Source organism: Prenolepis imparis, unplaced genomic scaffold, assembly GCF_030444845.1.
Source record: "Prenolepis imparis isolate NDT839.2.m4 unplaced genomic scaffold, iyPreImpa1.0 SCAF_4, whole genome shotgun sequence".
In the NCBI taxonomy this organism is placed as follows: Eukaryota; Metazoa; Arthropoda; class Insecta; order Hymenoptera; family Formicidae; genus Prenolepis; species Prenolepis imparis.
In genome coordinates, this window is record NW_028141162.1 from 15,457,173 (window position 1) to 15,484,653 (window position 27,481).

The window sequence follows — 27,481 nt, forward strand, 5'->3', positions numbered from 1 at the left end:
TACATCAAACTGTCAGTCATATTCTCCCGCTGATTTGAAATAGCATTGCTGGTTTTCGAATAATCAACAGCCATGATGCGCGAATATTTAGAGAGGTGTATCTATCTCTGTATGTACGTCAGGTTATTTTCTGTCTGACGTCTTGACATTTGTGGAAAAGATCTGACATAATGAAGTGCTTCCAGTTTCAACTAATGGCGTACCATTAGTAGGGATGTCGCCGCGTTCGTAAGAGGATTTCGTATTCAGATACTAACGAAAGAAAAGAGAGAGGACAGATAGCGCGAAGTTCCCTGTCCGTTTCACTCCTCAATCGTGCAAACTCTCTTACGACTCACCAATTTTTTTGAATGCCCAATTTGTCATCTGCGCGAAATTACTGTAGATTTATCATCTCGTGCAATCTGCATTTTCGCTTCAAAAGAGAATTATCTGTTCTATATTTCTATCTCTCCATCTCCATTTTTTGCACATTATACAAATATTATAGTTATATCTTTTCAATTTTGAAATTATATTATATTATTCTATGTAGCTTATAGATATTTTTAATCTCGAAAAATTTTAAATATTTTTCTATTATTATATATAAATTTGCCTCTTGTTTTATTTTAATTTTGTTATTATTTATATCAATATAGCAATCAATTATCTTTTTTTTTAATTTTCACATTTTGTGATTTTCGAATTTAAATACTTAATTATTCTAAATTTTTTCTAAAAGTTCTATACATTTATAGTTTTTTTCGCATAGATAATTTTCTTGGCATTCGATATTTATGCATATGTATATAGTAACGATCTTTATATTGAAAAGATAAAATTTTGCACAGCACACTCACTATGTATGTCACGTTCTCGTGTACGTCCCCAGTTAATCACTGGATTTCAACTTTCCAGACAGAGCAAAATTAATGGGCAAACCTACTGCCGCTTTCCAATTATCGCCATCCTACAAAATGTGTATTTCCTGTTGGTCGTTTCGCCGACGAGTCATTTTACTTGCATTTCGTTTTGTTCCATAGTCTGCGTCAAAAAGAATTTGCAGAAAATTTTAACTTTTGAAAACATGCGAGCGCGCGCGTGTATGTAACTCTATTCTTTATCAAATACGTCAGTAATTACAGGACAGTTGTTAAACAACAAAAACCGAGGTTTATTTGCGAACAGAGACAACGCGTAAATAACCTATGCGAGTTAGTGTCAAATTCAACCTTTAATTAATCTCCAGTGTTGTGCTTCAATCTTTCACCGCGAATGGATGAACATTAAATCATCAACGCCTGAAAATAACGTTATCAGATGCACACAATAATTTCATAGTCAATACATTTTACGCGATCTTTCCATTTTATTACGAAAACAACATTGGCGGTTTTCAATCCTATTTGAACGATAAAAATATCGAATCATCACTCTCTTAAATAGAATCGGTGTGTTACTATTTTTCAATGAAATCTTATTATAATAATCAATGAAAAATAAAATGGAAGAGCAAAATATGAACGTTTTCATTAAAAAATCAGTGAAATACTTATTGAATTTCGGTGAAATCTAGTCACGACTTTAATCAGTGACATTTTCTTCACTGATTCAGTTTAAGAGAGCCGTGATACGTAAATCTCTATATATAAGTAATCAGACTCTCTCATGAATTGAGTCTCCGTCTCGGGTCGCTCGTTCGTTTCCAGACGGAAAATGTTACCCGCGTGGATCGTCGTAGACTTTCGCGAACAAGTCGTTCGCGAAACGCGTATGCAAATGCGACCCGTGGTGCAACAACGACGACGACGACACGCTGGGAGTTTGCATATTTTCCGGATACATATACGCATCGTAACGAACGAATGGGTTGAATAAGGACGCGCTGCGACGTCGAATTCGGTTCCAGCTACGGAATATGGCATTCGTTAGCGTCGGTATAACGACTCGGTGACCTAATGAACCATGCGTGCGTCCAACAGCGTATTCCTAATTAGATGCCTGGCTCGGATGCCACGCCATTGTTCCGTCGCGCGTATTAATAAACGATACAATGGCACGTCCATCATGGGCCAAGATATGCCTCGGTTAATATTAATAATTATTTTGAGTTCAATTTTTAGACGTAACTATTGCATAATAATAAAGAAGATGACGCGTTTAATGATGGATGAAGGGATGAGTTTGTTTTTTAGGTGAAAAATTGATGAACAGAATTTGGTAATACTTGTTTATTCAATTAATTGTGCAATATATCATTAGCAGTAATGACTGATTTGACACGATTGTATTTTATGAAACGTTTTTATTAAAACAAACGTTAGGTACCTAATAATTAATCATTATACATTTTGTTACAATTATAAAATTAAATGTTCCAGTTTTCCAGAAAATTTGTTTAATTATTAAATTACAATAATCTGCTACAGTATATAATTAAATATCAACTAACGAAATTCTATATATTTCTACAATTTCAAAATTAAATAAAAAATATTGCGTAATACAATTTGTTTAATATATTATATATTTGAATTGTGATAAACCGTATAATATTTTTAAAAACTAAATTTTAGTTTGAATTAAATTTAAGTTTGAATAATTTTTAATATGTGTAATATATGGTTTATTTCTGTAGAGTATATTTTATGATACATTTATATAGATGATGTAGAATTTTTTTCATATTTTATCGAAATCTGATTATTATTGAAGGAATGAATTTTCCAAATAGGTTATTCAGAAAAATGTATATAATAATTATAATTAAATTAATTAAAGATAAAATTCGGGAAATATTGATATATATATTAATTTCGCTAAATAATCTGAGAATGTAAAACATCTACATTATACAACATAATATTTTTGAACATACCAAGATTAAAATTGATTATCTAAATAAATGAGAAATGAAGATTAGTTATACTTTACTAAAAAAAGAAAGTTTTTATAACAGAAAACTTTAACGGTCAATATACTGTTATAAAATCTTCATGAAAATAGTTACTTGTACGTAGCATAGAAGATTAGATAGGATATTTTAATATCATAATATATACGATTATTTTATAAAAAATAATTAAAAATACAATGAAGCATCAAGCTTCAAATAATGCAGTACACAAGACTTATTGCATTGAATCAGACTTCTGTTGACAAAAAGATTTTATTCGTTCAACAGATATAAACTGTAAAATCTGAAATTACCACGCATTATCGGTCCGTTTATTAGACTACGTAATCGATAGGTGAATCTTTATCACGGAAATTTATCGATTAAAGGAATCGCGCTGAAATTAGAACGTTTATTTAAAGTTCTATCTTATGTCGGCATCCGGAAGTAGGGTTAGAATGAGAAATGGAGGGACGAGGAGAAAGAGAGGCTGATAAGGGGAAAAGGAGAATGGAAAATGCGTCGAGGCCATGAGAAAGCCCAAGGTGGTTCGCGCATTAAGTGATCCATCCGTGACGAACTGAGATCGACTGGCAGCCTTCTATCCACGAGGAGGGTAATTTTATATTCTCCCCTTGGCCTCGTACCTACAGTCTGTTGCCGCGATGTTACTTCACCTGTTGGTTGCTCGACGTTTCGCTTGGCCTCCCTCAACGTATACGTAATATTGATCGGCCACAGCGCACGCGGGTCGAGAGGCGAGGTGGGTTCGGGCTGTCCTGCAAAGACCTCAGCCACCGAGTATAACGTGACCGGGGAGTATAATCACGATCACGTTCTGACTAGTATTCCAAGGAAGAGCGCGTTGAGAGAACCGCCGCCTCCTCGTAAGGAGGACGACCCATATATCCCTAAATTGGTCAATTATACGCTTCGAAACAGATTACCGTCGCCGTCATATTAACGACAGTCTAAGAATATGGGATTAGAGCGCCGGGACTCTCTTTACGGCGTGTTGCAATCGAGGGAACTTGTACTAAACTTGTACTAAACTGATATACCTACTATAACTGCAGACTATATATATACATATATATATAGCACTCATTTATACTTCTGTAATTATACTTCGTAAATTGTACGCAACGCTAGATATTAAGCGATGCGTACACACGTATATCTTGAGTGTGATAACAGCTGCTACAACATTCTGAACTTAACTTGTGAAATGATATGACAAGAACCACGTGGTCACTCTTTTCTTGTCTTATACACATTAAAATATTTAATGAAATAAATATATATGAAGAAAGTTTGAATTTGAAGAATACTTCAACTTTAATGTCAAAAAGAGATTTAAATATTTATATTTATATAGATATTATAATATAATGTGTATACGTATTGTAGGTATATTCATAACTCATTATATTTAAAAGATAAAATTATATAGAAGAATTAATTTTTTTCTTTGATGTTTATAAAATGCTGATGCTCTGTGTGTGTGGCTAACTTATCAAACGAAGTGAAAAAGCATTAAAAAATGTATTGCATTATAAAATTGCATAAACATAGATGTTATCACTATAATATGAGTATTATTCTATGCTGTAGTTATATGAGCATTTGCGATATTTATGTCTATTGTTAATATTATAATTATTTATAATTTAACTAAAGATCAAGTTACTTATCAGTTTAATATTTTTAAACTATTGATTACGATATATTTGGGTTGCAATAATTGTATATTTATAATAAATATTATAATATAAATATTTCACACAATATACTAAAGTGTAGAATAATTTATATATTTTAAAGAGTGCGGATTTTTATTTAAATATTGTAACATGTATTATAGAGATAATAATATTATATACATGTATACAACACAGCAATATTGTAATTAGTACTTCAGAGATATTAGCTGCTATAAGTAATTTGATTATTACAAATAAAATTACAAAGAATATGTTTGAGTTATAATGATAATATTTGCATATAAATATTGTAAATGCATGGTTAAAACGTAGTAATATAACTCTTGTATATTGTAATAATAATATTAACATCAGTTTTGTTCACTGGTTATGAATGATGAAGACCGGAACAAGATTATATCACATGTTTTAAATAATTTATTTGTGAAAATACATAAATAATTGTTATTCACATCTGTATTATAACGTCAGTTTTATTTTAATTTTTCTTAGACTGTCTATTCATACTTATCGGTATAATTTATCTTTATTTCGTATTTAATTGTCGTAAATGTCTTAAAAATCATGGCAATCTTTATGAGGATTTTTATAGTAAGATAGCGACGCGCGGTTTTGTTTATTTCACTTGAAATCATGTAAAATAACATATAATTAATTCATCGAAGAATATAGAAGATTTTTTATAAATTATTCTCGAGTAGTTTATTATTAGTTCTTATACGTATATATACTAAAATATTTTGAAAGCAAAAAAAATAATACTTAAAAATATTTAAAAAATAATATTAATATTTAATAAATCTCAATAAATCTCGCACGCGCAGTGACAGACCTAGCCGGCAATTAGTAATGCGAGCCGCTCCGCGTGTCATTGTATTATTATCTTTTGAGGCGTGATCACAAGTACCAAGAGAAAACGCGATTATTTCCACGAACAATGTTAGCTATTATCAATCTGCACGATTATTTTATTCTCACTATTAACGATTCGTAAGCGTATCAAACCGACAATTATTTAAGTAGATATATCGTTCGACTTATCAATTTTAAATAGAAATTAAAACAATAAATAAATAGAAATGTTTATTTACTGTGATATTTACAAGCGACAGTTATTTCTACATTGATGTTTATCGATTTGAATATATTTCGCATCATGCGTAAAATTTTTATGCGGATACGTAATTTATTATTATTGTCATTTCCGGATTAAGAGAGCGAAGTAATATGTAATATGAATCCGAATCAAACCAAATAACGGAAAACAATCAACACATAGAATATGGAATACACGAATTGGATTGAATAATTTAGATAATGACAAGCCGATCCGTTTATTAATAATCAATCATATGAATAGAATATTTGGTTTAGAACTAACTTATAAAATGTTAAATTATTTGGCATAAAGTAATGCTTCGAGACGAGACAATTAACAAATCAATTGGAATAGTTCAAATTAATTAACCTTCGTTTATACTGCATACGCGTTTTGTAGTATTCGCACGATGATGTTTGGGCTGGCGCAGATACAATTCGCTCTATATGTACGTACGAACAATTAGTGATTATATTCGTACAATTAATTAATTCTATTAATAAAAATTTATAAACGCGAATTATCGTAAATGTTTTAAAAATCATGATAATCCTTATGAGGATTTTTATAGTAAGAAATAGCGACGCGCGGTTTTGTTTACATACCTACTTGGCAATATGTCAATGAGGTATAATGGAGCGTTTAAACAATACTACAATGAAATCGAGAGGGAGAAAGGATAAAAATTGACACGCAGAAAGCGAAAAGATTATTATTATTCAGTCAATATTTGTACGCTAAGCATTATAATGTTCGAGTTCTTCTATTTCGATAGCCTTCGATAATGCGACTCTATTTTGTCCTCTCGTATAAAACTACTTTTCATTACAATATAATACTTGAACATATGTTGCATCGTGATTAATAATGGATGATGTTTTGAATAAAATATTTGGTGTTTATACACAATTTCACAATATATTTAATTTATAATTTATTTTATATAATTAAGAAAATAGCGGCGAAAAAAGATTATCCGGTACTCGTTTTTTTTTAAACATTTCTTTTGCCGACAAGATTTCTCCTACTGGGTACACTTTGATGTTGATGGGAGGGTTTACTTGGAAGGTTTATTTTGAAAGAGAAGCTAAGTATTCAAAAGGTTTTTTAAAGCTTTCGAGCGATATTCCCTTTCGCATTTCTCATTGTCGTTGACAATCGCACTTTGATTACCGATGAAATGTTGATATATTTTATTGAAACACGCTTTGTTTTGATTTATTATTTTTTATTAATCACACACACACACACACACACACACACACATACACACGTATATTTGCGTTTATTTTTTTTTATTTATTTGAACAACTTAAACAAGAGTTAGAAATAAAAATCTCTTAGTATCTTATTAAAAGTTTGTTACTCTAGAAAAATTTGCTTTTTGAAAATTATATAATTCATTCAATAAAAAATATGTTTATGAACACCGAATATAAAATTCGAGATATGTACAATAATAATTTCTTTAAATATTAATTATTTGAAGCATTACTATAATTTAGATTTTTTATTTGTTTGTTACAGATCAACTCTGCTGTTACGGATCGATCGGTGAGTCAAAAAACGATTTAAATTTTCTTTCGAAAATTGTAATGCTGTTTTTTCTTTTGAAGAGAAAATAACGTTAAAACTGTGTTTGCTTTAACCGCTATAGACGACATTAATCGATAGAGAAACACGAGCCCTTTTTTTCTCCTTGAATATATTAAAATCGTGCTGATAAACTAACCGCGCACATTTTCGTGTCTTCCGCTTTACGATATTCGCAAGATATAGATTGATATAGCACGAAGCGCAGCTTCGTAAATTTTAAACCAGGGATTTCTAGTGCTTAATTAGCCATGCCGAAATTGAATTCGCGGTCTATTTAATTCGCCTGCGAATTTCGAGCCGTTACTTGCGCCTGTATCACGCGATGTACTTTAGCCGTACAAAAGAAATAAGATGTAATGCGAGTAATTAGTCTCGATGAGCTATGAGGTAAAAGTAAAAAAAAAGCATACAGCAACAAGCAAACCAGATATCATGGAAATTATCTATATACATTATTTAGCGAAAATTTGTTGGGAAAATAAGTCTAAATAAATGTTAATATTGTTGGGTCAGAGTTATAACCATTTGTTTAATTATTATGAAATTAAAATAATTGCGCTTATTAAAATGTAATACATCAATGGTACACAGAGCAAACAGAAATAAATAATGGCAATTTAATTATTTTCTTTTATTATATCTGAATGAGAAATTGACATTTACACTTTGCGACTACGTATATAGATAATAATTGATTATAACTTTTGCATCTCTTTTTAAACGAAAAATTTACTTTTACAACTAATTCTTCTTTAATTGTAATCATTTTGCAGTTGCGATGTCGATTATTTCTATATAAGAATGCTGCTAAAATTTTGTAAAAATTATTTTTAGTACGGAATTGTTTTTATTATTACTATCCAATTTATAATAATATTAATTAATATAAATACACATTATTTAGCATTTTTGACGCTTTAAATTAATTATTTGAATACTCTATCTGAATACGAAATGATTATTTGCTGTTAAAATCTTCCTCTAATCTTTCTCCATATAAAAAGTGCTTTGAGTCACAGTTTAAAAAATTGATTCAAATTCTAGTAAGAAAAATAAAGACTATTAGATTTTAGTGGATATTTTATGCTCGTATTTTTATGCGCTATCAAAGATCATTTATTTTAATAATTATTTCTAATTGAAAAAATACATGTCGATGTTTAAGGAAAAGCTTTATCGCAAGTAACAAATAAAATTATTTGTGAAGAAAGAGAGAGATTTTGAAATAGATATTTATTATATAATATTAGATAAAAATAATCATTAATATTAGAGTATACTGTAATAAGATAACATTAGAGTATACTATTAGAAGCCATTTGAAAACATTGGAGTATTTGAAATAGTATACATATATATGTGTATAAGAATAGAACATGATTTCAGATCAGTTATTTTAATGGAAAATATTATGGCTTCACTGCAGCATCGTAATATTACGCAGTTAATGCATTTTTGCGATCCGTTCTGACATATCTAATTTTATGAGAAATAGTAGAAATTATTGTCTTTTCTTCCGAAGTTGTCTCTTATTCTATCATAAAATCTGATTTTACGTCAAAATTCGAAGATATTTAAATATCATTTTATTGTATACGTCCACAAAATATCATTTAAGAAAAGTAATTTTTGAATTATTTTCTAACAAATAAAACTAGCCATTTGTGCAATTTAGACAAAAATTCTACAGTCAATTAAAAATGATGGAAAAACAAAGTTTTATAATTGCTCGTGTATATAAATATAATACAATTTTAATTATTTTAGAGATATTTTATAAAAATTTTTATCTACATATTTATATAGCAGAAATATATTAAGCCCTATTTAATTTTTTAATAATTTAGGTATCAGCCAAATTAATCAGCTAATGTTATTACATTTTAATATAAATAAATAATAAAGAATAATAATAAAGAAATATTTTGAGATGTATATTTTAAAGTTTCAAAAAACAAGTTTGTGATTTTTTATAAAGCTTAAATTATTTTTGAGTTTTGAAATATATATTATAGATAATATATTTTATATAATTCTTTTATATGAATTTTTAATTTGGTTTGTTATCTGGATTATCTTTATTTAATAATAATAATATTTTTGATTTAAGGAATTAAGAATTAAAAAAATTTATATTTGAGAGAAAAATTTATAAACAAAATTAATTGTTTAATTAGTATTATATCTCTCTTTCTTTCTCTATGTATAAAACGATTTTATATTAACAGTAATGATTGTAAATTACTCGGTTCAATTGCGATAAAGTCAGTGTTAGGATATATTTCGCGGTTGAAAATAATCTCATCTTGGCGGAGATGCATCGCATACGTGCAACGAGCTTCGCGAAATATCGTTATCAGGCTTAACTTCGTTCGCCGTCCCTGTGATATACGTAAACGTTTACGATCTCATCGAAGCCGTGAACACCATCGTACTAACCGTAATAAAACTGGATATTTTTCTGGAAATTTTCGAAAAATTGCACATTTTGGCACACGTTTTGCGCGACAATTTTCTGTCAAATCTGGAGAAAAGTTCCGGAGTTCATGAAAAATAATCTATAAAATCATAAATAAAAATAGGCAGATACTATTTGGAAATATAATTTTCCTTACATGTTTGAAAACATACATCATTCTGAAAAAGCATAATCGATATAGGAAGAATATAAATAACATTATTTTGTAAAATAAAGATTAGGAGTAAAGTAAAGAATATGAGTGAAATTTTAATATAATATTTTTAAGATATTTTTATAATTTTTTTACAAACATTTTTTTCTTTTTATAATAACTTGCATGGTGCGATAATGTTATTCCGTATATAATTAAATCTGACGCGGATAATTTAATTGATTTATTTTAATCAAATCTTAAACTGTAAAGTATATCAAAAAAGATAAACAAATATATATGTATATATATTTAATTATTATATATAATTACAATATATATATAATTACAAAGAGAGAATTTATTTTAAACTTTTTACATTAACTTTTTAAACAAGAAAGATTTTTGTTAAAAATATTTATAGTTGAAGTATTAAAACATTATCTTGAATCAAATAAATTCTATAATAGAATTATTCAATTATCTGCTTATTAGATATTTATATACGGAGGTAGAGTTGACAATCAAAAGAGGGACCGTAAACCTGTTTAAAATAATGCAAAATACTCTTTGATAGACGTATTAATCCGTCTATATTGGTATGTGATTATATTAATTTGTTATATCAATTGCACTCGTCGAAAAATGACATTTAAGCCACATTTACGTTTACAATATTATGACGTGCCGGAACTGAAATTGCTTTGTACGTTCTATATCGCTGATGGTGCGCGTTATATCTTGTTGCAGTTTTAATGTTTCTCTTTTCCGTCTACGTATTATTATAGTTCTATCCCTCCAGACACTTCCCGCCATGTATCATATCGTTAAACCCTACATATATTTCTTTCTAGTCGCTATCACTTTAACGGAGATACCCTTGCAATATAAGAGGCGCTTTTAGCTCCGGAATTCAAAAATATTTTATGATACCTACTACTTTGCTCATGTTTCTGAGATAGAAACAATACCGATACAAATTTCTGGATGATATTCACGATATTATAGATAAAACAATTTTAATGCTAAAATATATTATGCAAATTTATATATGCAATTTTTATAACGGATAAAATTGTTTTCTCTGCATAAATAATGCAAACTCGATTGATTTGTCCAACTTGATATGGTTCCTGATAAATTTTTTAATCGTTAGCAAAGTCTCAAAAAAAAAATAAATAAAAATAAAGTGAGCGAACAGAAAACAAACTAACGGTTCGCAAAACAAACAGCACCCACTAAAACGTAACACGAATTTAAAGGAGGCTTGCCATTCTATATCTTCTGTAAGACGTGTACTGCATAATTTTTTACAAAAAAATAATCGATGAGAAATATACGATTTTAGTTATCAAAAAATAATATATATGCCGAAAATATTTATAGCCAATATGAATAAGAATTAACATTTATATATAATATTTTTATCTGTGTAACTTAAATTTTGAATTGTAGGCATTTTAGTGTTTGTGAATTTGGCACAACATTCTATGAATTTCAAAAAAATACTAAGAGTTCTAATAACACTTTTTATAGTTCTACAGTTCTTGATAAAAATTTTAAAAATTCCGCGTTTCTAATATTAAAAATTCAAAATTGAAAAAATGTGCTAATTTCGCGAATTTAACACTCTTCTCTCTAAAATAATAAAACGCGTGTAATATTATCATTTTTAACAAGAGTTCCCAGTAGTTCCCAGTAATAGTAGTTTTATTCAGGTCCAGTATATGTGCAATTTTAGATCGATATTCTACTAATTAATAATTTTTAATCGATTTATAATATTCACGCTCAACATGATATTTAATGAAACTGTGTCGTGCTGATGATTTTCTGTAGTTCTCATAATTTTCAAGAGTCCTATAAGAGTTCTAGGCATTATTAGGTTAAATCTAAAAAGAGTTTCGGTCATTAACTGTTTTCAACAATTAACGCGTTTTAATATATTAGAGGGAGGAGTGTCGTATTAGATTCGCGAATTAACACATATTTTTTCTTGTTTGAATTTTTAATAAAGAAAATCCAGAACTTTTTAAAATTTTTATAGAACTATGAAAAGTGCTATTATAACTCTTGTTATTTTTTTTTTAATTCATAGAATATCGTGCCAAATTCACATACATGACATTTTATCACTTTGTAAAATTGACTTATATTTTTTAATTGGCTTGAAGTTTACTTTATTATGCTTTTGCATAAGTTACTGTTAAATATTTCTTATAGAAAAAATTTTAAGAATATATTTATCATTTTCTATACTTGATTTTATTAAGAAGGAACTCTTTGTGTGAAGATTCTTGTTTTATTCTGTGGAAGATAATTGAGCATATAGGGTGTTACTAATATTCACAAACGAACCATCGACTATCAGAATCCGCATGCTGACAAGTTCTATGAGTAAACTGGTCCAAATTCGATTAAATTGTACAGAGAAACTCGTACCTCGGAAATCCCATGCGAATCAGAAATGTTGAATTATAACTCTCTGCACAGTTATATATCGTGCAGTTGCAGAATTATTGTTGTAATATTTGTTTAAAATGTGTAGTACACGGATAATTATATTAATATATAGGTTTATGCAAAATAAGAAAAACGCGACTGAAATGGAGGAATGCGGATTCCGTAAGATTTTTCGCGAAAAAGAAAAAAAAAAAAAAAAAAAGAAATCTTTGCTATTGCATCAAAATCATCATTTCCATGGCATATTTATATATTTTTCGGAAAATATGGCATCTCAAGGACTGAAAGGATACCGCATAATTCCGTAACTATGAGAGAGCCAAGTATCACTGATAATAATCTGAGTTAAGTTTCGGTCTAAAGTCGGGTTAAGCACCTGGTCACCCCAGATTTGCCGCAGGAACTACTAGCTTTGTTCTTGGCACTCATATTTCATAGCGAAAGCTTTTACGAGACGAGCAAAAGATTTCCTGAATTCGTGAAATCCGGTCTCTGAAGTTATGAAAATTTAAAAAATATTTATCTTTCCATAACTTGTGTTTCTCTTTCATCAAACTGGAGCATTAATTATCTTAAAATTATTGCGTTCAAATTTAATAATTAGTTATAAACAAGTTTTTACATTAATTAAATTTTATCTTGATTTATTGCTTTATGTTATTTCTGAAGTATATTTATTTATCAGTTTACGAACTAAGCGCAAAAGAGTTATCTTTAATTAAAATTTTAAAATTGTTTTTGCTATAATAAAAACTTCTGATTAATAAAAACAAAGAGTAAAAATAATGTGACCGAATACACTAATAACAATGAATAATGTTTGTGATATTCTTTTGCGTATAATTATTACAATATGCGTGCACACCTTACGCAGTTATTCTCCCTGCGGACGGCGCAAAGTTCTAACTTGAAAAAGTCATAATCATATAATCGTACGTTACTATTTTAAACATAGGTGTTATTATAATTGATGCCACGGTGTAGACTCGGACCGTCGTTAAAAAAAACTCACGCGTATGCTTCCGTCGGCCATAAATAACAATTAACGCTGGAACTCTCTGCAATGTTAACTAGGATTAGCAATGGTCGTTTCTCGCGAGTAAAATTAAAATATTCCGGCACAGCTTCCAATTACAATTTCCCTGTGCGCTAACCGGGTTTCCAATCGGTATTAGGAAAATATATATATATATATTATTATTATTACGTACCAATAATTATATTGCATAATTAATTACAGATAAAATAAAATTTTCGCCGATATCATAATTAGTATGCTACATATTAAATATTGTTACACATGTTAAATGGCAGTGCAACTTGATGTAATAAGCGTCAACGTTATTAATTATTGTTTACTTTCGCGTGAACTTAAAAGTTATTTATATATCGTAAGTAAATAAACTATACAATAGGCAATCTCTTTTTCTCTCATTCTCTCTCTTTTCTCTCGGACAATATAATTTATAATAAAATATACAATAAAATACTATCATGTATAATTTGGCATAAATAGTTTTTTTTTATAAGTACAAATCATTTTACAGTCATATGTTCTAATTAGTGTATGTACATAATCGCGTAAACAAATGTGGGATACTTCGTGCTGTGAATTCTTTTATAGATTTAGATTAGATATGAAGGAAAGAATTGATGAACAGTGGAGTTGACCATGATTGCTACTTTAATGAAATACTCCGCAAATCACTTTGGTTAATGGCAAGTTTGCATTTAACTCACCAGCTAATCTTATTAGACAGGTAAAATATTTACGAGGTTCTCCAACTCGAGCACCGTGCGCATTACACTTAGACAGTACCTTTTGCGATAATGGCACCAGAATAGTGGAGCATTCATTAGCCAAGGCAAGTCTGACTGCCAAAGCTGGTTCGCCGATCGCAAACTAATTGTGAGAGCAAACTGCCGTGTTTGTGGTTGCCGAAGAGAAAGGAGGAGGAGGAGGAGGGAAAGGAGGAAAGGAGAGAGAATTCCGCTATCATAGGATAGATGATAAGATTGATCAATGATACTCGAATCGCATTAGACGTGTTTCTCTACAAAGAGAATTGAATCGCTTTGTTGCCAAATGCCTACCATTACGATGAGATTGCAGCAGCATATATGCAATAATTGTGCATTCGAGTGCGAGACGTTTCGAATCATTTTAAGGAAATTGTTCGATGTGCAGTAGAAGACTATATTTAAACTAACAAATTACTTTCTTAGATTTTTTAAAAATGATATCTATTCTATGATACTTTGCAATATTGCATAATAATTTGAAAGTAACATTTTATACATTTAATGACAATTATAAGAGAGGATGACGGTATCGTTATCGAGAAAATGATAATACTAAATGCTCTTGTTTGCCTTAAAATGCCGCATGATATTCTATGATTCGAACATTATTCATAGTTAATACAAATCATTTCGTTCGAATAATAATATGAACATGGTATATAGTGAGTTAATACAATAATATTCATTTATATTGTTGCCCCGATATAAGCGCAATGATAAAGCAGCCGTGATAATATCCGTATAATCGACACCGCATATATGTAGAATCACGCGGCGCGGTTTAATAACTTCGGCGTAGGCGTGCAATTTACGAGCTACCTTGATGAAATTTGTTCGCAAAAGATAAACAAGCACTAAGTTTTTAATTATGCCGAATAAGAGCCGCCGGGCGTTTTATGGTATGAGCAAGATCTAATGAACAATCAAACCCTTGACCTTTTTAATAATTTCTTTCAAGAAGACCGAGGGCTCTCAATCCAAGTATTCTGAAAAGTGTAAAAAAAATCAAAGAAAAAGAGAGAAACTAGAGAAAAAAAAAACGTAAAATATATAATTTTAATTGCATTTTATAACGTCGCGAATTTATCTTCGAAAAGCTTTGTAAGCCATAACGATTTCCGATAGCGAACCTGGCATAGAATGTTTAGGTGTGACACGAATGCCGCTCAAGTTTTATTCGCCGCACTGGTGCATCTCGGGTTCGGTTGAAATGTGACTAGAATTACACGTCACGATTTTTATAACAGTGATAACAGATTCTCTATTGCTGCAACAGAAAAGAAAATTTCTTCGGTAATATACGTGCGAATAACGGTTTTGTGTGCAATATTCTGTATCGCGTGTACAATATATATCCTTTCAATAACAGTTCTATGAAAAAGTTTTTGTTAAAAAAGATTCATTGTTAAAAATTCATTTTTAAGTTTTAAATTAACTTTTTTTTAATACTCTTTTATGCAGTAATTTATTAATGTTTTATATTGGGCATGTTTTTCTGTTAAAACAAAATTTAAGAATTTTAATTAAAATTTACTTGAAATTATATAAAGAATGCACATACTTTTGTATTTATTAATTCTGAAAAATTTATTTTTTTGATGATCTTTTTAGTCACAAAAAATTTAAACATTTCATAACATTTATGCATTGTTGATAAAAATTTGCCTACTGCCTTGTCCAAAGAAATTTAATGACATTTTTGTTACGGAACATTTAACTTTTAAATTTTTATTAAAAAAAAAATTGTGGCTAGAGAAGGAACTACGTTATTATTTCCACATGTTTTATGTATCTGCTTTATTGTTCTTTTTAATAAGCGGTCAGTTATTGTAAACAACGAACCAGCTGACCGGTCAAATGTCGCGTATAGTTCACGTCCCACGTAAAATGGCCGAATTAATTACACGATATCTATCGATCTATGGGTAGTGCGTTAAATCGTTCGCGGTATAACTCAGAAATAGCCGATTATCCTAATTACCTCTTCCGGCATTGATTTCAACGATGGCAGCGTGTGTCGCAGCGCGAAAATTAATTTCTGGCGAGAGATACTAGTGATTTTCGCATTTGAGGACGATTGCACTAATTCCGTAATGATAAACGCTCCCGCAAAAGAGATAGAAAGAGATAGAAATATGCCCAGCGGCTGTGCACAGCCGGTGGCTAGTCACGCTTCATAGTAATTAGAAATCGATATGCCATTATGTTTTTCTCTATTGCTCGCGACGAGCCGGGAATAAGTAATGACGCATATGCAAATTCTGTAATTTTTTAAATAACTCCTTTATCGAATAAAAATGGACATTAATCAAAAAAATGAAAAAGTATGAAATTATCTCCTCGCTTTTTTTTTTTAAATATAAAACCGAAACTAAAATTCTTTTTCCAAATAAAGAATAAATACGGAGAAACGGAAAATAAAGTTAGCGTTAATATTTATGTAGAAAAATGTTCTTAAAAAAATTATGATTACACAAGAATTTATTTTGCAGAGGGACGTTTGAAGTTGGAGTTTCTAACTTTTTAATCGGTTTCCAAGTTATATTTGTAGAAAGGGTGTTCTTTTACATGATACTGATGAATTCGATCTAATTTTACAGAGCAATAAAATGAATGCAGAAATAATGTCATATTTTTCGTTTCTAGCGTATTTTAATAATAATGCTCTCTTGATGCTTTCACGAAGAACGACTTGGCTAAAGCCATTTCGTCGTTTCTACATTGGGATAAAGTGCAATAAACTCGCGGCATTGTCTCAGCTGATGCGGATCTCGCCACGTCTAGCATCAGCATCAGTATCACGTAGCGATGTGTCGCAAGGTAGCATGGTAGCTGCCATCTAACGCAGCAAAGCCGACGTAGTTAGAGAACGATACGTGTCACGAGAGATAGCAACACAATTAAGGAGAAATGATTGTGCTCGCATATACAATACACATGTATGTATATACATATAATATGATAGTCGTGATCCACATAGATGTGGTATTCTCGTAAAGATTTAATCGGAGTTAAATCGTGTTTTTTAAGACGGACATTACTGCACTTGCGGAAGAGTGTGTGACTTCAATAACGTTTCGAAAAACTTTTAAATTACGTCGAGCAATCAAATTGGAGGAAACTTCGCGAAAGTGAACCGGTATCGATCCGCGAGCGTTACAATGTCGATGATGGGCGTCTTTGAAACTCGAGGAAAATTACACACCGTGTAACAATATGCATTAAGGTTAATGGGTATAGTACGGATGTCACATGCAAGCTAAAATCACAATAGCGGTTCTCGCCTAACATTTTAATAACGCATTATTTGGCGACTTTTGAGTCGGCGAATTTTACATGAAAACTTTAAATAAGAATTCATTTATCATGCACAACTATTTAACTTTCAATATTAGATATCTTAGCATTTTAGCTTTCAATAAAAAATTTCTTAAAATTTATATCGCAATATATTATTATATACATAGTATGTCAAAGAAAAATCAAATTAGACAATCCGCAGAATTTTCGGCTTAGTAAAATTCGATAATGATGGGATATGTTTCTGACGTGACGATGATGAATCTGAATCTCGAATATGCAAAGCAGCAACAGGAGAGCTTACGAAATTTTTCCAAACGAATAGAGAAATGTCTGCCCTAAATGATGAATTATCAGAAGTGCCCGGGTTTTTGTGGGCGAAAAGAAAATTAATATACTCGCGTCGTTGTCCGATGGGGCGGCAACGTTACATCGTGAGGTTGATGAAACTTTACGAACAAAAGCCCGTTGAATATAACCGAGACATAAGTCGGGTTGAATCCCACAGGAACAACCGAGCTTTACCCGTTGAAGGCGTAAAATATACTAAAATGAAGCAGCTGCTGTATTCCTGCATTTATGTCTCGCTCCTCTCGCGTTCTTCGACTTTCGTTGGTCACGTAGAATCCTCCCGGATGAATGGAATTAACTGCTCGATTATATTCTCAGATATAATTAATCCATTTATGCTTTGCTCACGTGACCCAGAAGCAAAATGTGGCATTCTCCCGAGAGTGTGGAGAAACTCTGATTCTATATATGTATATATATGTATATAATAGTTTAGGGATCTCTGGCTCTTTGAATAAATCAATAAATTCTTTTTGCAATTATCCGAATGTAGAATAAAAATATATAAATTTGTTCTGCATTTATTTATTCTGAAAATATCTTTTAATTATTGCGAAAAGGATGAAATTGGAGTATCGATTGATTAATATTTTAATCACTTTTGACATAAATTGAATTATGCTTTATAATCTTTAATTGACTATATATTTTATAAATTGAGATAATCTATATATTGAATGCTAAAAAGAGCAGTATTATGTCTTTCTCTTTCTTTTTCTCTCTTTCTAGATTAAAACACATTGACAAAATTGACCCATTAATTTCTTAGAATATTAAATTATTTGACGACTTTTGAGTCGGCGGATTTTATATGAAAACTTTAAATAAGAATTTATTTATTATACACAACCATTTAACTTTCAATATTAGATAGCTTAGGATTTTAGCTTTAAATAAAAATATTGCAATTTCGGAAAATTAAATTATTGTAATTTTGGAAAAATTTGCAAAAATGTGCAAAAAACGCTACATAATAAATTTTACATAACTATTTTTTACTGCAGTTTTTTAATGGTATTTACGTGAGTTGTTATTTTATGCGAGTTTAACATAGAACTTCCACGTTACTCCCACGTTCTACAAAAATTAGGCCAATATAATGTAAGATGTGTTTTTCGAAAATAAAGAATTTTTTTCTTTCTGTGATAATATTCGCGAAAGATCATGCGGTGATTAAGTAAAAAAGCGTGTAACCAATCAAATCTAGTTTGCAAACAAGCAAGTGCGTGTTTGACAGAAAGTCGCGCGTATTTTCATCGGTCATGCACTAAGGCTATCTTCTCGCTATCATATCATTTCGATAAAGCCGTAAACCGGTTCGCCAAGACATATTTTTTTCACGCTCTTGCACCCTGCTAAATATTTAAGTAGACATCGTGCTCGCACACACAGGTAGCGAGCCTGACAAGATCCTTTCCCGGGCAAGGCAAATTGAGCCCCCGAGGGTGTCGTCGGAGGCGAAAATTGGTGAAGATGGCTCTTCATCTTGCAAATATACATTTAGCGGAGCAGACTGTAATTTCTCTGACTTTGTTATCGCAGCAGAGACAATATATAACGGGATGCTGCGCCGAGAACGATTAGCTGTCTTATTACATCGGCCATCTCTGTTTATTTCGAGTGCGAGTTTAAGCGGTCTCGTTTTCTCTATGTTGGACAAAACGCTATTATTTTCGCAAATAACGTATTCCTGAACTGTCAGTCAGTCTGATTCCCTCCTCGAAACAGTCAGAAATTGTTGCGCTTTCTCGCGCATCTGCGTATTCCCAGCACGTGTCACAAATGTTAAGGAAACTTGGGCTCTTCACAAAGAGGGAGTTGTTGACTATAATATGCCGTTTCTACGGATTATGTATACGTTGTTACATCGAGATGACGCTGAAATGAGAGAATAAAGTCTCTCAACTAGTGTCTCAAATATTTAATTTTCTTATGTATTTATCATGTTTTTAATGAGTTTTGTGTATTTATCGATTGCACGAAAGACGACTCGTAAAATCAAATCGTAAGTAAATCGTATATTGCAATTATTATACAGAATATATGTGAAGCAACTTTTAAATATATACTTGAACTCATCAATTTGTGTTAAATGAATTTCGCAGTAAAAAAAAATATAATAAAGAATTTTATATGTTAACATCTGTGTTAAGAGATTCTTCATGTTTGTTCATTATTCGTCATGTTCTTTGAATAATTCGACATAAACACTCATCTGAAAATTTATTCGGTTAACGGAAGTGACGTATGATAAATCCGATGTAACGTTTCGCGAATAGATCAAAAATTTTGGAGAACATACTAAATGAAGCGATGCACGCGATGTGCACCAGCAGGTAGTTTTGCAATGTTTTACGTAAATCGCGGACGAGAGAATTGAGGCACGCGCGTTCGTCTAGCACGTAGAACCGCCCAAAACTTTTTAATTAACACTACACGGCGACATTATTTACAACGCCTGGATCCAGAAAGGCCCTTAGAACTTTGTCACTTATATCACCGGCGTATAGAGCTCTAACGCGGCGCATGCGTCTTGATCAAATGAGGATTTACTTCCATCTCAATTATCTGAATAATTGAACATGCGCGATATGAGTTATGTACGTCCTGTCTGCTATAATTGTGGCGCAAATATTCTGTCTTCCTGTCGCAATATCGCGCTAATAGCGCTGTTTATAATTCGACCGCGCCGCGATATCGATCGATATTATGTTGATGCGCGCTTTTTACTTTCGTTGCAATTTCAGTATACACAATTATTACCGCGCGGCGAAGCTTGCACAACCACCGATAGGGGACGAAAAAAAAAACGACAAATTTGTTCGGTCGCGTATCTCGCCCCGTTTTAATATCGCGGCATTTTTTTTCCCTCTATAATTATTATATATCGTCCCCTTTTCATTTACACAGAGACTGTTCAGACTAAATATTTTACTCGAAAATTATAAACGATGTCTCTATAAACATGGTTACTTAAGCAAATTTACAGTTAATTTTTCATGCCGAGAAGTTATTTGTCATCTTTTGTCTTGACTAAGCTTTAAATTAAAAATGAATTAAATGAAAATCTATTTGAAAAATTAGCTAATAAATATTGCCGTGTTGTTTATTTCATCTAAATCGGGTGCGAGACAAACTCTGCATCACTCAAGAGATTAAAATGCTTCTTATCCAGAGTGGATTATTCTTTTGTGTAAAACTTGTAAACTTCCTCTTCGCATCTATCCTTAACCGCTCAGACATTCGCATTCTTCTACAAATTGCGAGAGCCGGAAAATAAATATCGGCTTACTCGCACGGCTATATCGCGGGATTGCTCGTAGTGTCCGTGAAATGTATCAGTGTTGGTACCTCGGGTTGGTTTCATTTTCAGATTAGTTTTAAAGTACATCGCGTGCATAGAGAAAGTGCGATCGAGAAAGAGCGAGCGAGAGAGAAAGAGGAGCGGAGATAAAGGCGGGTCGTGTGAAATGCGCGGGAAGAGGAATATAAAAACGGTGAAATCGCCGCCGCGACGAAGATACGTAGCATCGTTCCGCGGATTAAAAAGCATTCGTGCTTTTTCATACGCCGCTATCTGCGTGCGACAATAAACGATGAAATATGCAGCTCAGCATGGTTCTCTAAAACACGGCCTGCACATACTATGCTAAATTATCCAGGCGCGGATCGCGTTTCCCGACAGCCAGTCACGTGCGAGATCGATATGAATGTTGTTTTTTTTCTTTCTTTTTTCTTTTTTTTTTTAGACCGCCTCGTGTGTAAACTGTGAAAGATATTTTTTTAGAGGACTGGTTGATCCAATGGAGGACGACTTATGTCGGCGATCCGGGTCGCAGTTTAATGTTTCAAGAACTGTTCATGTTAAATATCGACGTTGCACGTTAATTGTGCCGTTCGTTATACGACAAAATTATACGAAGAATATTTTAAATAGCGTGCTTTTTTTTAGATTGAATTTGTTTTCACACAATTGCGGACAATTTTTATTAACAAATTTATATCGAGAACGCTATTTTATTTTATTAAGTTTTTTATTTCCATTAAATCTCTTTTCTAATTAAAAAAATTAAATTGTCCGATTTATTTAAATAAAATGTTAACGAGGAAATGTGATATCTACAGCATATATCAGTTGTAGGTACCACAGATCTATATCCACATTGCCTGCAGCAGATAGTAGCGCATGAAAAGTTGGAACTCGATTGTGTATCTAGCTGTAAAAATAGACATCCAAGTGCGTAGCGTACACCTGGCTACCTACATAGAGGCTATATAATACTGCACATGAGACTCGTGTGCTTTCTCGATGGCTCTTTTATTTACTCGCTTCCATCACCGATATATTGCAATATTGTGGGAACGACAAGTTTTGTCGGCCAAAGAGCTCTCGCGAGAACAAAACTCGCGAAGAGTCGTGTTGATAGGAAATCTGACGTGAGGAATATCCGGTTTATATAGCTATGTGAACCTAGCACCCGACTGTTTAAAAATTAATTTTTTAAAACGGAAAATGATAGCATTTCGTTTGTAGTTGTTTGTAGTAACAATAATTTCGTTTGTAGTTTTATCAATTAATAAATAAAAAAATTTTTTAAATGACTCGCACCCGACATTGTGATATCGCAAATCCGCTTGCGCAGTCTTCTTTAGAATCGTTTGTAGTGATTTTCCTTTTTCCTTTCGTTTGTAGTTGAGCGGTTCAAAAGTTATAAACAATTGTTTATTCGTCCAAGAGATAAATTTGTTAGTTTTAAAGATATCGCAAATTCGCTTGCGCAGTTTTCTTTAGAATCGTTTGTAGTTGTTTGTAGTGATTTTCCTTTCGTTTGTAGTTGTGCGGTTCATAAGTTATGAACAAATTGTTTATAACTTTTGAACCGCTCAACTACAAACGAAAGGAAAATCACTACAAACAACTACAAACGATTCTAAAGAAGACTGCGCAAGCGGATTTGAAAAATCTTAAAAATTGACAAAGTTAGCTCTTGGACGAATAAACAATTGTTTATAACTTTTGAACCGCTCAACTACAAACGAAAGGAAAATCACTACAAACTACTACAAACGATTCTAAAAAATACTGCGCAAGCGGATTTGCGATATCACAATGTCGGGTGCGAGTCATTAAAAACATTTTTTTTATTTAATTGATAAAATTACAAACGAAATTATTGTTACTGCAAACAACTACAAACGAAATGCTATCATTTTCCGTTTTAAAAAATTAATTTTTAAAAAGTCGAGTGCTAGATTCACATAGCTCACACGACGTATAAAACTCTTACCGTTTGATATTTTAAATCGGGGAAAAAAAAAACAGAAAGTTTTATATCATATAACATCATGTATATATGAGCGTTTCGACAAAATTATTTAACAAATGAGTCATATTATACTCGCATATAATATGCAATATAATGTACATATGCAATAATAATGAGAAAGTGATTTTTTCCGAGTCTGGCGATTAATCAGGGATAGAAAGTAGCACTGGTCAGCCGATTTCAGTGATTATCCGTCCGATATAAGCGACAATAGTAACGCGTCCGAACTCTTTTCATCCCTGCATGCTTTTATTCCTCGTTCGAATAATTTTGACGAATATCGCGATAATAGCATAAATAATGTTATCATTTTTTACAACAATTTTTTTAAAATTTTATTTACAAATATTTAAATAATGAATTCTATTGATAAAGTAATAAAATATTATTCGCACACGACGAGCTATGTGAACCTAGTACCCGACTTTTTAAAAATTAATTTTTTAAAACGGAAAATGATAGCATTTCGTTTGTAGTTGTTTGTAGTAACAATAATTTCGTTTGTAGTTTTATCAATTAATAAATAAAAAAATTTTTTAAATGACTCGCACCCGACATTGTGATATCGCAAATCCGCTTGCGCAGTCTTCTTTAGAATCGTTTGTAGTTGTTTGTAGTGATTTTCCTTTTTCCTTTCGTTTGTAGTTGAGCGGTTCAAAAGTTATAAACAATTGTTTATTCGTCCAAGAGATAAATTTGTTAGTTTTAAAGATATCGCAAATTCGCTTGCGCAGTTTTTTTTAGAATCGTTTGCAGTTGTTTGTAGTGATTTTCCTTTCGTTTGTAGTTGTGCGGTTCATAAGTTATGAACAAATTGTTTATAACTTTTGAACCGCTCAACTACAAACGAAAGGAAAATCACTACAAACAACTACAAACGATTCTAAAGAAGACTGCGCAAGCGGATTTGAAAAATCTTAAAAATTGACAAAGTTAGCTCTTGGACGAATAAACAATTGTTTATAACTTTTGAACCGCTCAACTACAAACGAAAGGAAAATCACTACAAACTACTACAAACGATTCTAAAAAATACTGCGCAAGCGGATTTGCGATATCACAATGTCGGGTGCGAGTCATTAAAAACATTTTTTTTATTTAATTGATAAAACTACAAACGAAATTATTGTTACTGCAAACAACTACAAACGAAATGCTATCATTTTCCGTTTTAAAAAATTAATTTTTAAAAAGTCGAGTGCTAGATTCACATAGCTCACACGACGTATAAAACTCTTACCGTTTGATATTTTAAATCGGGGAAAAAAAAACAGAAAGTTTTATATCATATAACATCATGTATATATGAGCGTTTCGACAAAATTATTTAACAAATGAGTCATATTATACTCGCATATAATATGCAATATAATGTACATATGCAATAATAATGAGAAAGTGATTTTTTCCGAGTCTGGCGATTAATCAGGGATAGAAAGTAGCACTGGTCAGCCGATTTCAGTGATTATCCGTCCGATATAAGCGACAATAGTAACGCGTCCGAACTCTTTTCATCCCTGCATGCTTTTATTCCTCGTTCGAATAATTTTGACGAATATCGCGATAATAGCATAAATAATGTTATCATTTTTTACAATTTTTTTAAAATTTTATTTACGAATATTTAAATAATAAATTCTATTGATAAAGTAATAAAATATTATTCGCACACGACGAGCTATGTGAACCTAGTACCCGACTTTTTAAAAATTAATTTTTTAAAACGGAAAATGATAGCATTTCGTTTGTTGTTGTTTGTAGTAACAATAATTTCGTTTGTAGTTTTATCAATTAATAAATAAAAAAAATTTTTTAAATGATTCGCATCCGACATTGTGATATTGCAAATCCGCTTGCGCAGTCTTTTTTAGAATCGTTTGTAGTTTTGTAGTGATTTTCCTTTTGTTTGTAATTGAGCGGTTCAAAAGTTATAAACAATTGTTTATTCGTTCAAGAAGTAAATTTGTTAATTTTAAAGATATCGCAAATCCGTTTGCGCAGTCTTCTTTAGAATCGTTTGTAGTTGTTTGTAGTGATTTTTCTTTCATTTGTTGTTGAGCGGTTCAAAAGTTATAAACAATTGTTTATTCGTCCAAGAGCTAACTTTGTCAATTTTTAAGATTTTTAAAATCCGCTTGCCCAGTCTTCTTTAGAATCGTTTGTAGTTGTTTGTACTGATTTTCCTTTCGTTTGTAGTTGAGCGGTTTAAAAGTTATAAACAATTGTTTATTCGTCCAAGAGGTAAATTTGTTAATTTTAAAGATATCGCAAATCCGCTTGCGCAGTCTTCTTTAGAATCGTTTGTAGTTGTTTGTAGTGATTTTTTTTTCGTTTGTAGTTGAGCGGTTCAAAAGTTATAAACAAATTCTTTATAACTTTTGAACCGCTCAACTACAAACGAAAAGAAAATCACTACAAACAACTACAAACGATTCTAAAGAAGACTGCGCAAGCGGATTTGCGATATCACAATGTCGAGTGCGAGTCATTTAAAAAATTTGTTTTATTTATTAATTGATAAAACTACAAACGAAATTATTGTTACTACAAACAACTACAAACGAAATGCTATCATTTTCCGTTTTAAAAAATTAATTTTTAAAAAGTCGGGTGCTAGGTTCACATAGCTGGTTTATATATTAGAACCTGAAAAATTCATGTTCTAAAAAAGCAGAATATTCAGTAAGACGTGATAATATTAAATATTTCTGTTAACAAGAACGACTATTTGACATTATGTACATAATTGTGCGATTAAAGGCTCTTAAATAGAGACCGTTTCCGTTTGCGCGAATATTTATCTTTCTTTGTATAGAAGCGATTAAAATATTTCCCCAAATTAAGGAAGATGAAAGTACCTTCGCAATTGCGTTATTCGAAAGGAAACTACGACGACCCTTTCCTTTGAAGGCTGAATCTCTGCCGTGCAACTCTGCATATTCAAACATTATTATCGTTTATTATCTTGCGCTTATTTACTCTTCAGATTTCTTTTATAAACACGATTAAATATATTTCCCACAATTTTATTACCACAGTACATTTTAATTTGTAGCAAATGTACGGTAAATCAATGCGTTGCAGAAATTACAAATTATATACATAAATTTATAATAAATCGCAGATATATGTGTAATCTCGATTTTTTTTTTCATACGTTTTACATAAAACTTCGTGTAACATTAGCGCAATCATATTTAGGTCCTCACTTGATGGTAGAACATTCCGGTAATTTCAATTACCATCTTGGATTTATGTTAATCCATCTCTACACCGTCGGTTCGGAGTAAGACTCATACTGTGTCCTAATTAGTCTAAAATTGACTGCCACGCCGTCGTACATGCACTATAGTAATCTGGCAATAATGCGCCTGTTTAATGAGCTTGTTCCGGATCCATTTTGAGTAAATATTACCGCAAAATACAGCTCGTTGCGCCAATAGTTTGAGAGAGAACGTAAAATGCCCGAACGGAGAAAAAGAGAATTGATTAAATGGATTAAAGATAAATAGAATTAAAGGGCTTTCTTCTCGATCGATGGTCCTATATACTTAGTTTGCCACTGACGATAAATACGTTAGCTCAAGATCAAAAGTTCCTTTAATCTCATAGATGTAAAACGATAAACTATAAAGTTCCCTGTTTATCGTATATAATTTTTTACAAAATAATTTCTAGTCTCTAACAGATTATTGATTTATACTGAAATGTTATTGCTATAGCTAGTAACTATCTAACATAGATAAAGTATAGTTTCATAATTTTGAAGATGAGAGAAAATAGAAAATATTTTTCAGTAAAGAATGTAAAAATTGTGACTAAATAAAAGTAGATCTATATTAAGAGTTATTTCTTTTACGATGTAAAACACATTTTACGAATATGCATCCGATTTAATATAACGAAATAATTATCGATAATTATGCATAAAATACAGCTATATACAGGCTTTAATTAAATGTCAATTATAATTACATTATTTATTAAATAATCGTATAAGGTTTACTTATAGATAGCCTGCAGCATCACATGCCCAGATCTTCATGAGGCAATCAATTTAATTTTTGACATATTTTTTACGCGGGATGGTCGAACGCGCAAAATTGTGTATTAAATTTTCAATCCAATCACTCTACATGAATAAGTCGATATGCGTGTTTAATTCTTTTCCTATTGCATGAAGCTGTATCTGCTCTCGATGACGTCAATATATGTATAGTGTATAGCACGATAAATTGATTTGATTGCAAAAGCACATAGAAGAATTGAAAAATTTTTGTAGAATATGTCTGAAACGTTGAATCTCCCGCGTGATATCTCAACGAACA

The 27,481-nt window shown here is 31.2% G+C and overlaps 2 protein-coding genes across 3 annotated transcripts in view; one reads left to right on the top strand and one right to left on the bottom strand.

The window, feature by feature from the left end:
• Window positions 1-14,279, top strand: part of LOC145935199 (uncharacterized) — a 59,606-nt gene extending 45,327 nt beyond the window's left edge. Inside the window, exons 5-6 of the mRNA XM_083036318.1 lie at window positions 7,229-7,255; window positions 14,116-14,279. Coding sequence (XP_082892444.1) covers window positions 7,229-7,255; window positions 14,116-14,279 — 191 coding nt within the window. The remainder of the gene's footprint in view (window positions 1-7,228; window positions 7,256-14,115) is intronic.
• LOC145935716 (uncharacterized) overlaps window positions 1-27,481 on the bottom strand; it is a 106,860-nt gene that overhangs the window by 22,083 nt on the left and 57,296 nt on the right. The gene's annotated exons all lie outside the window — the stretch shown is intronic.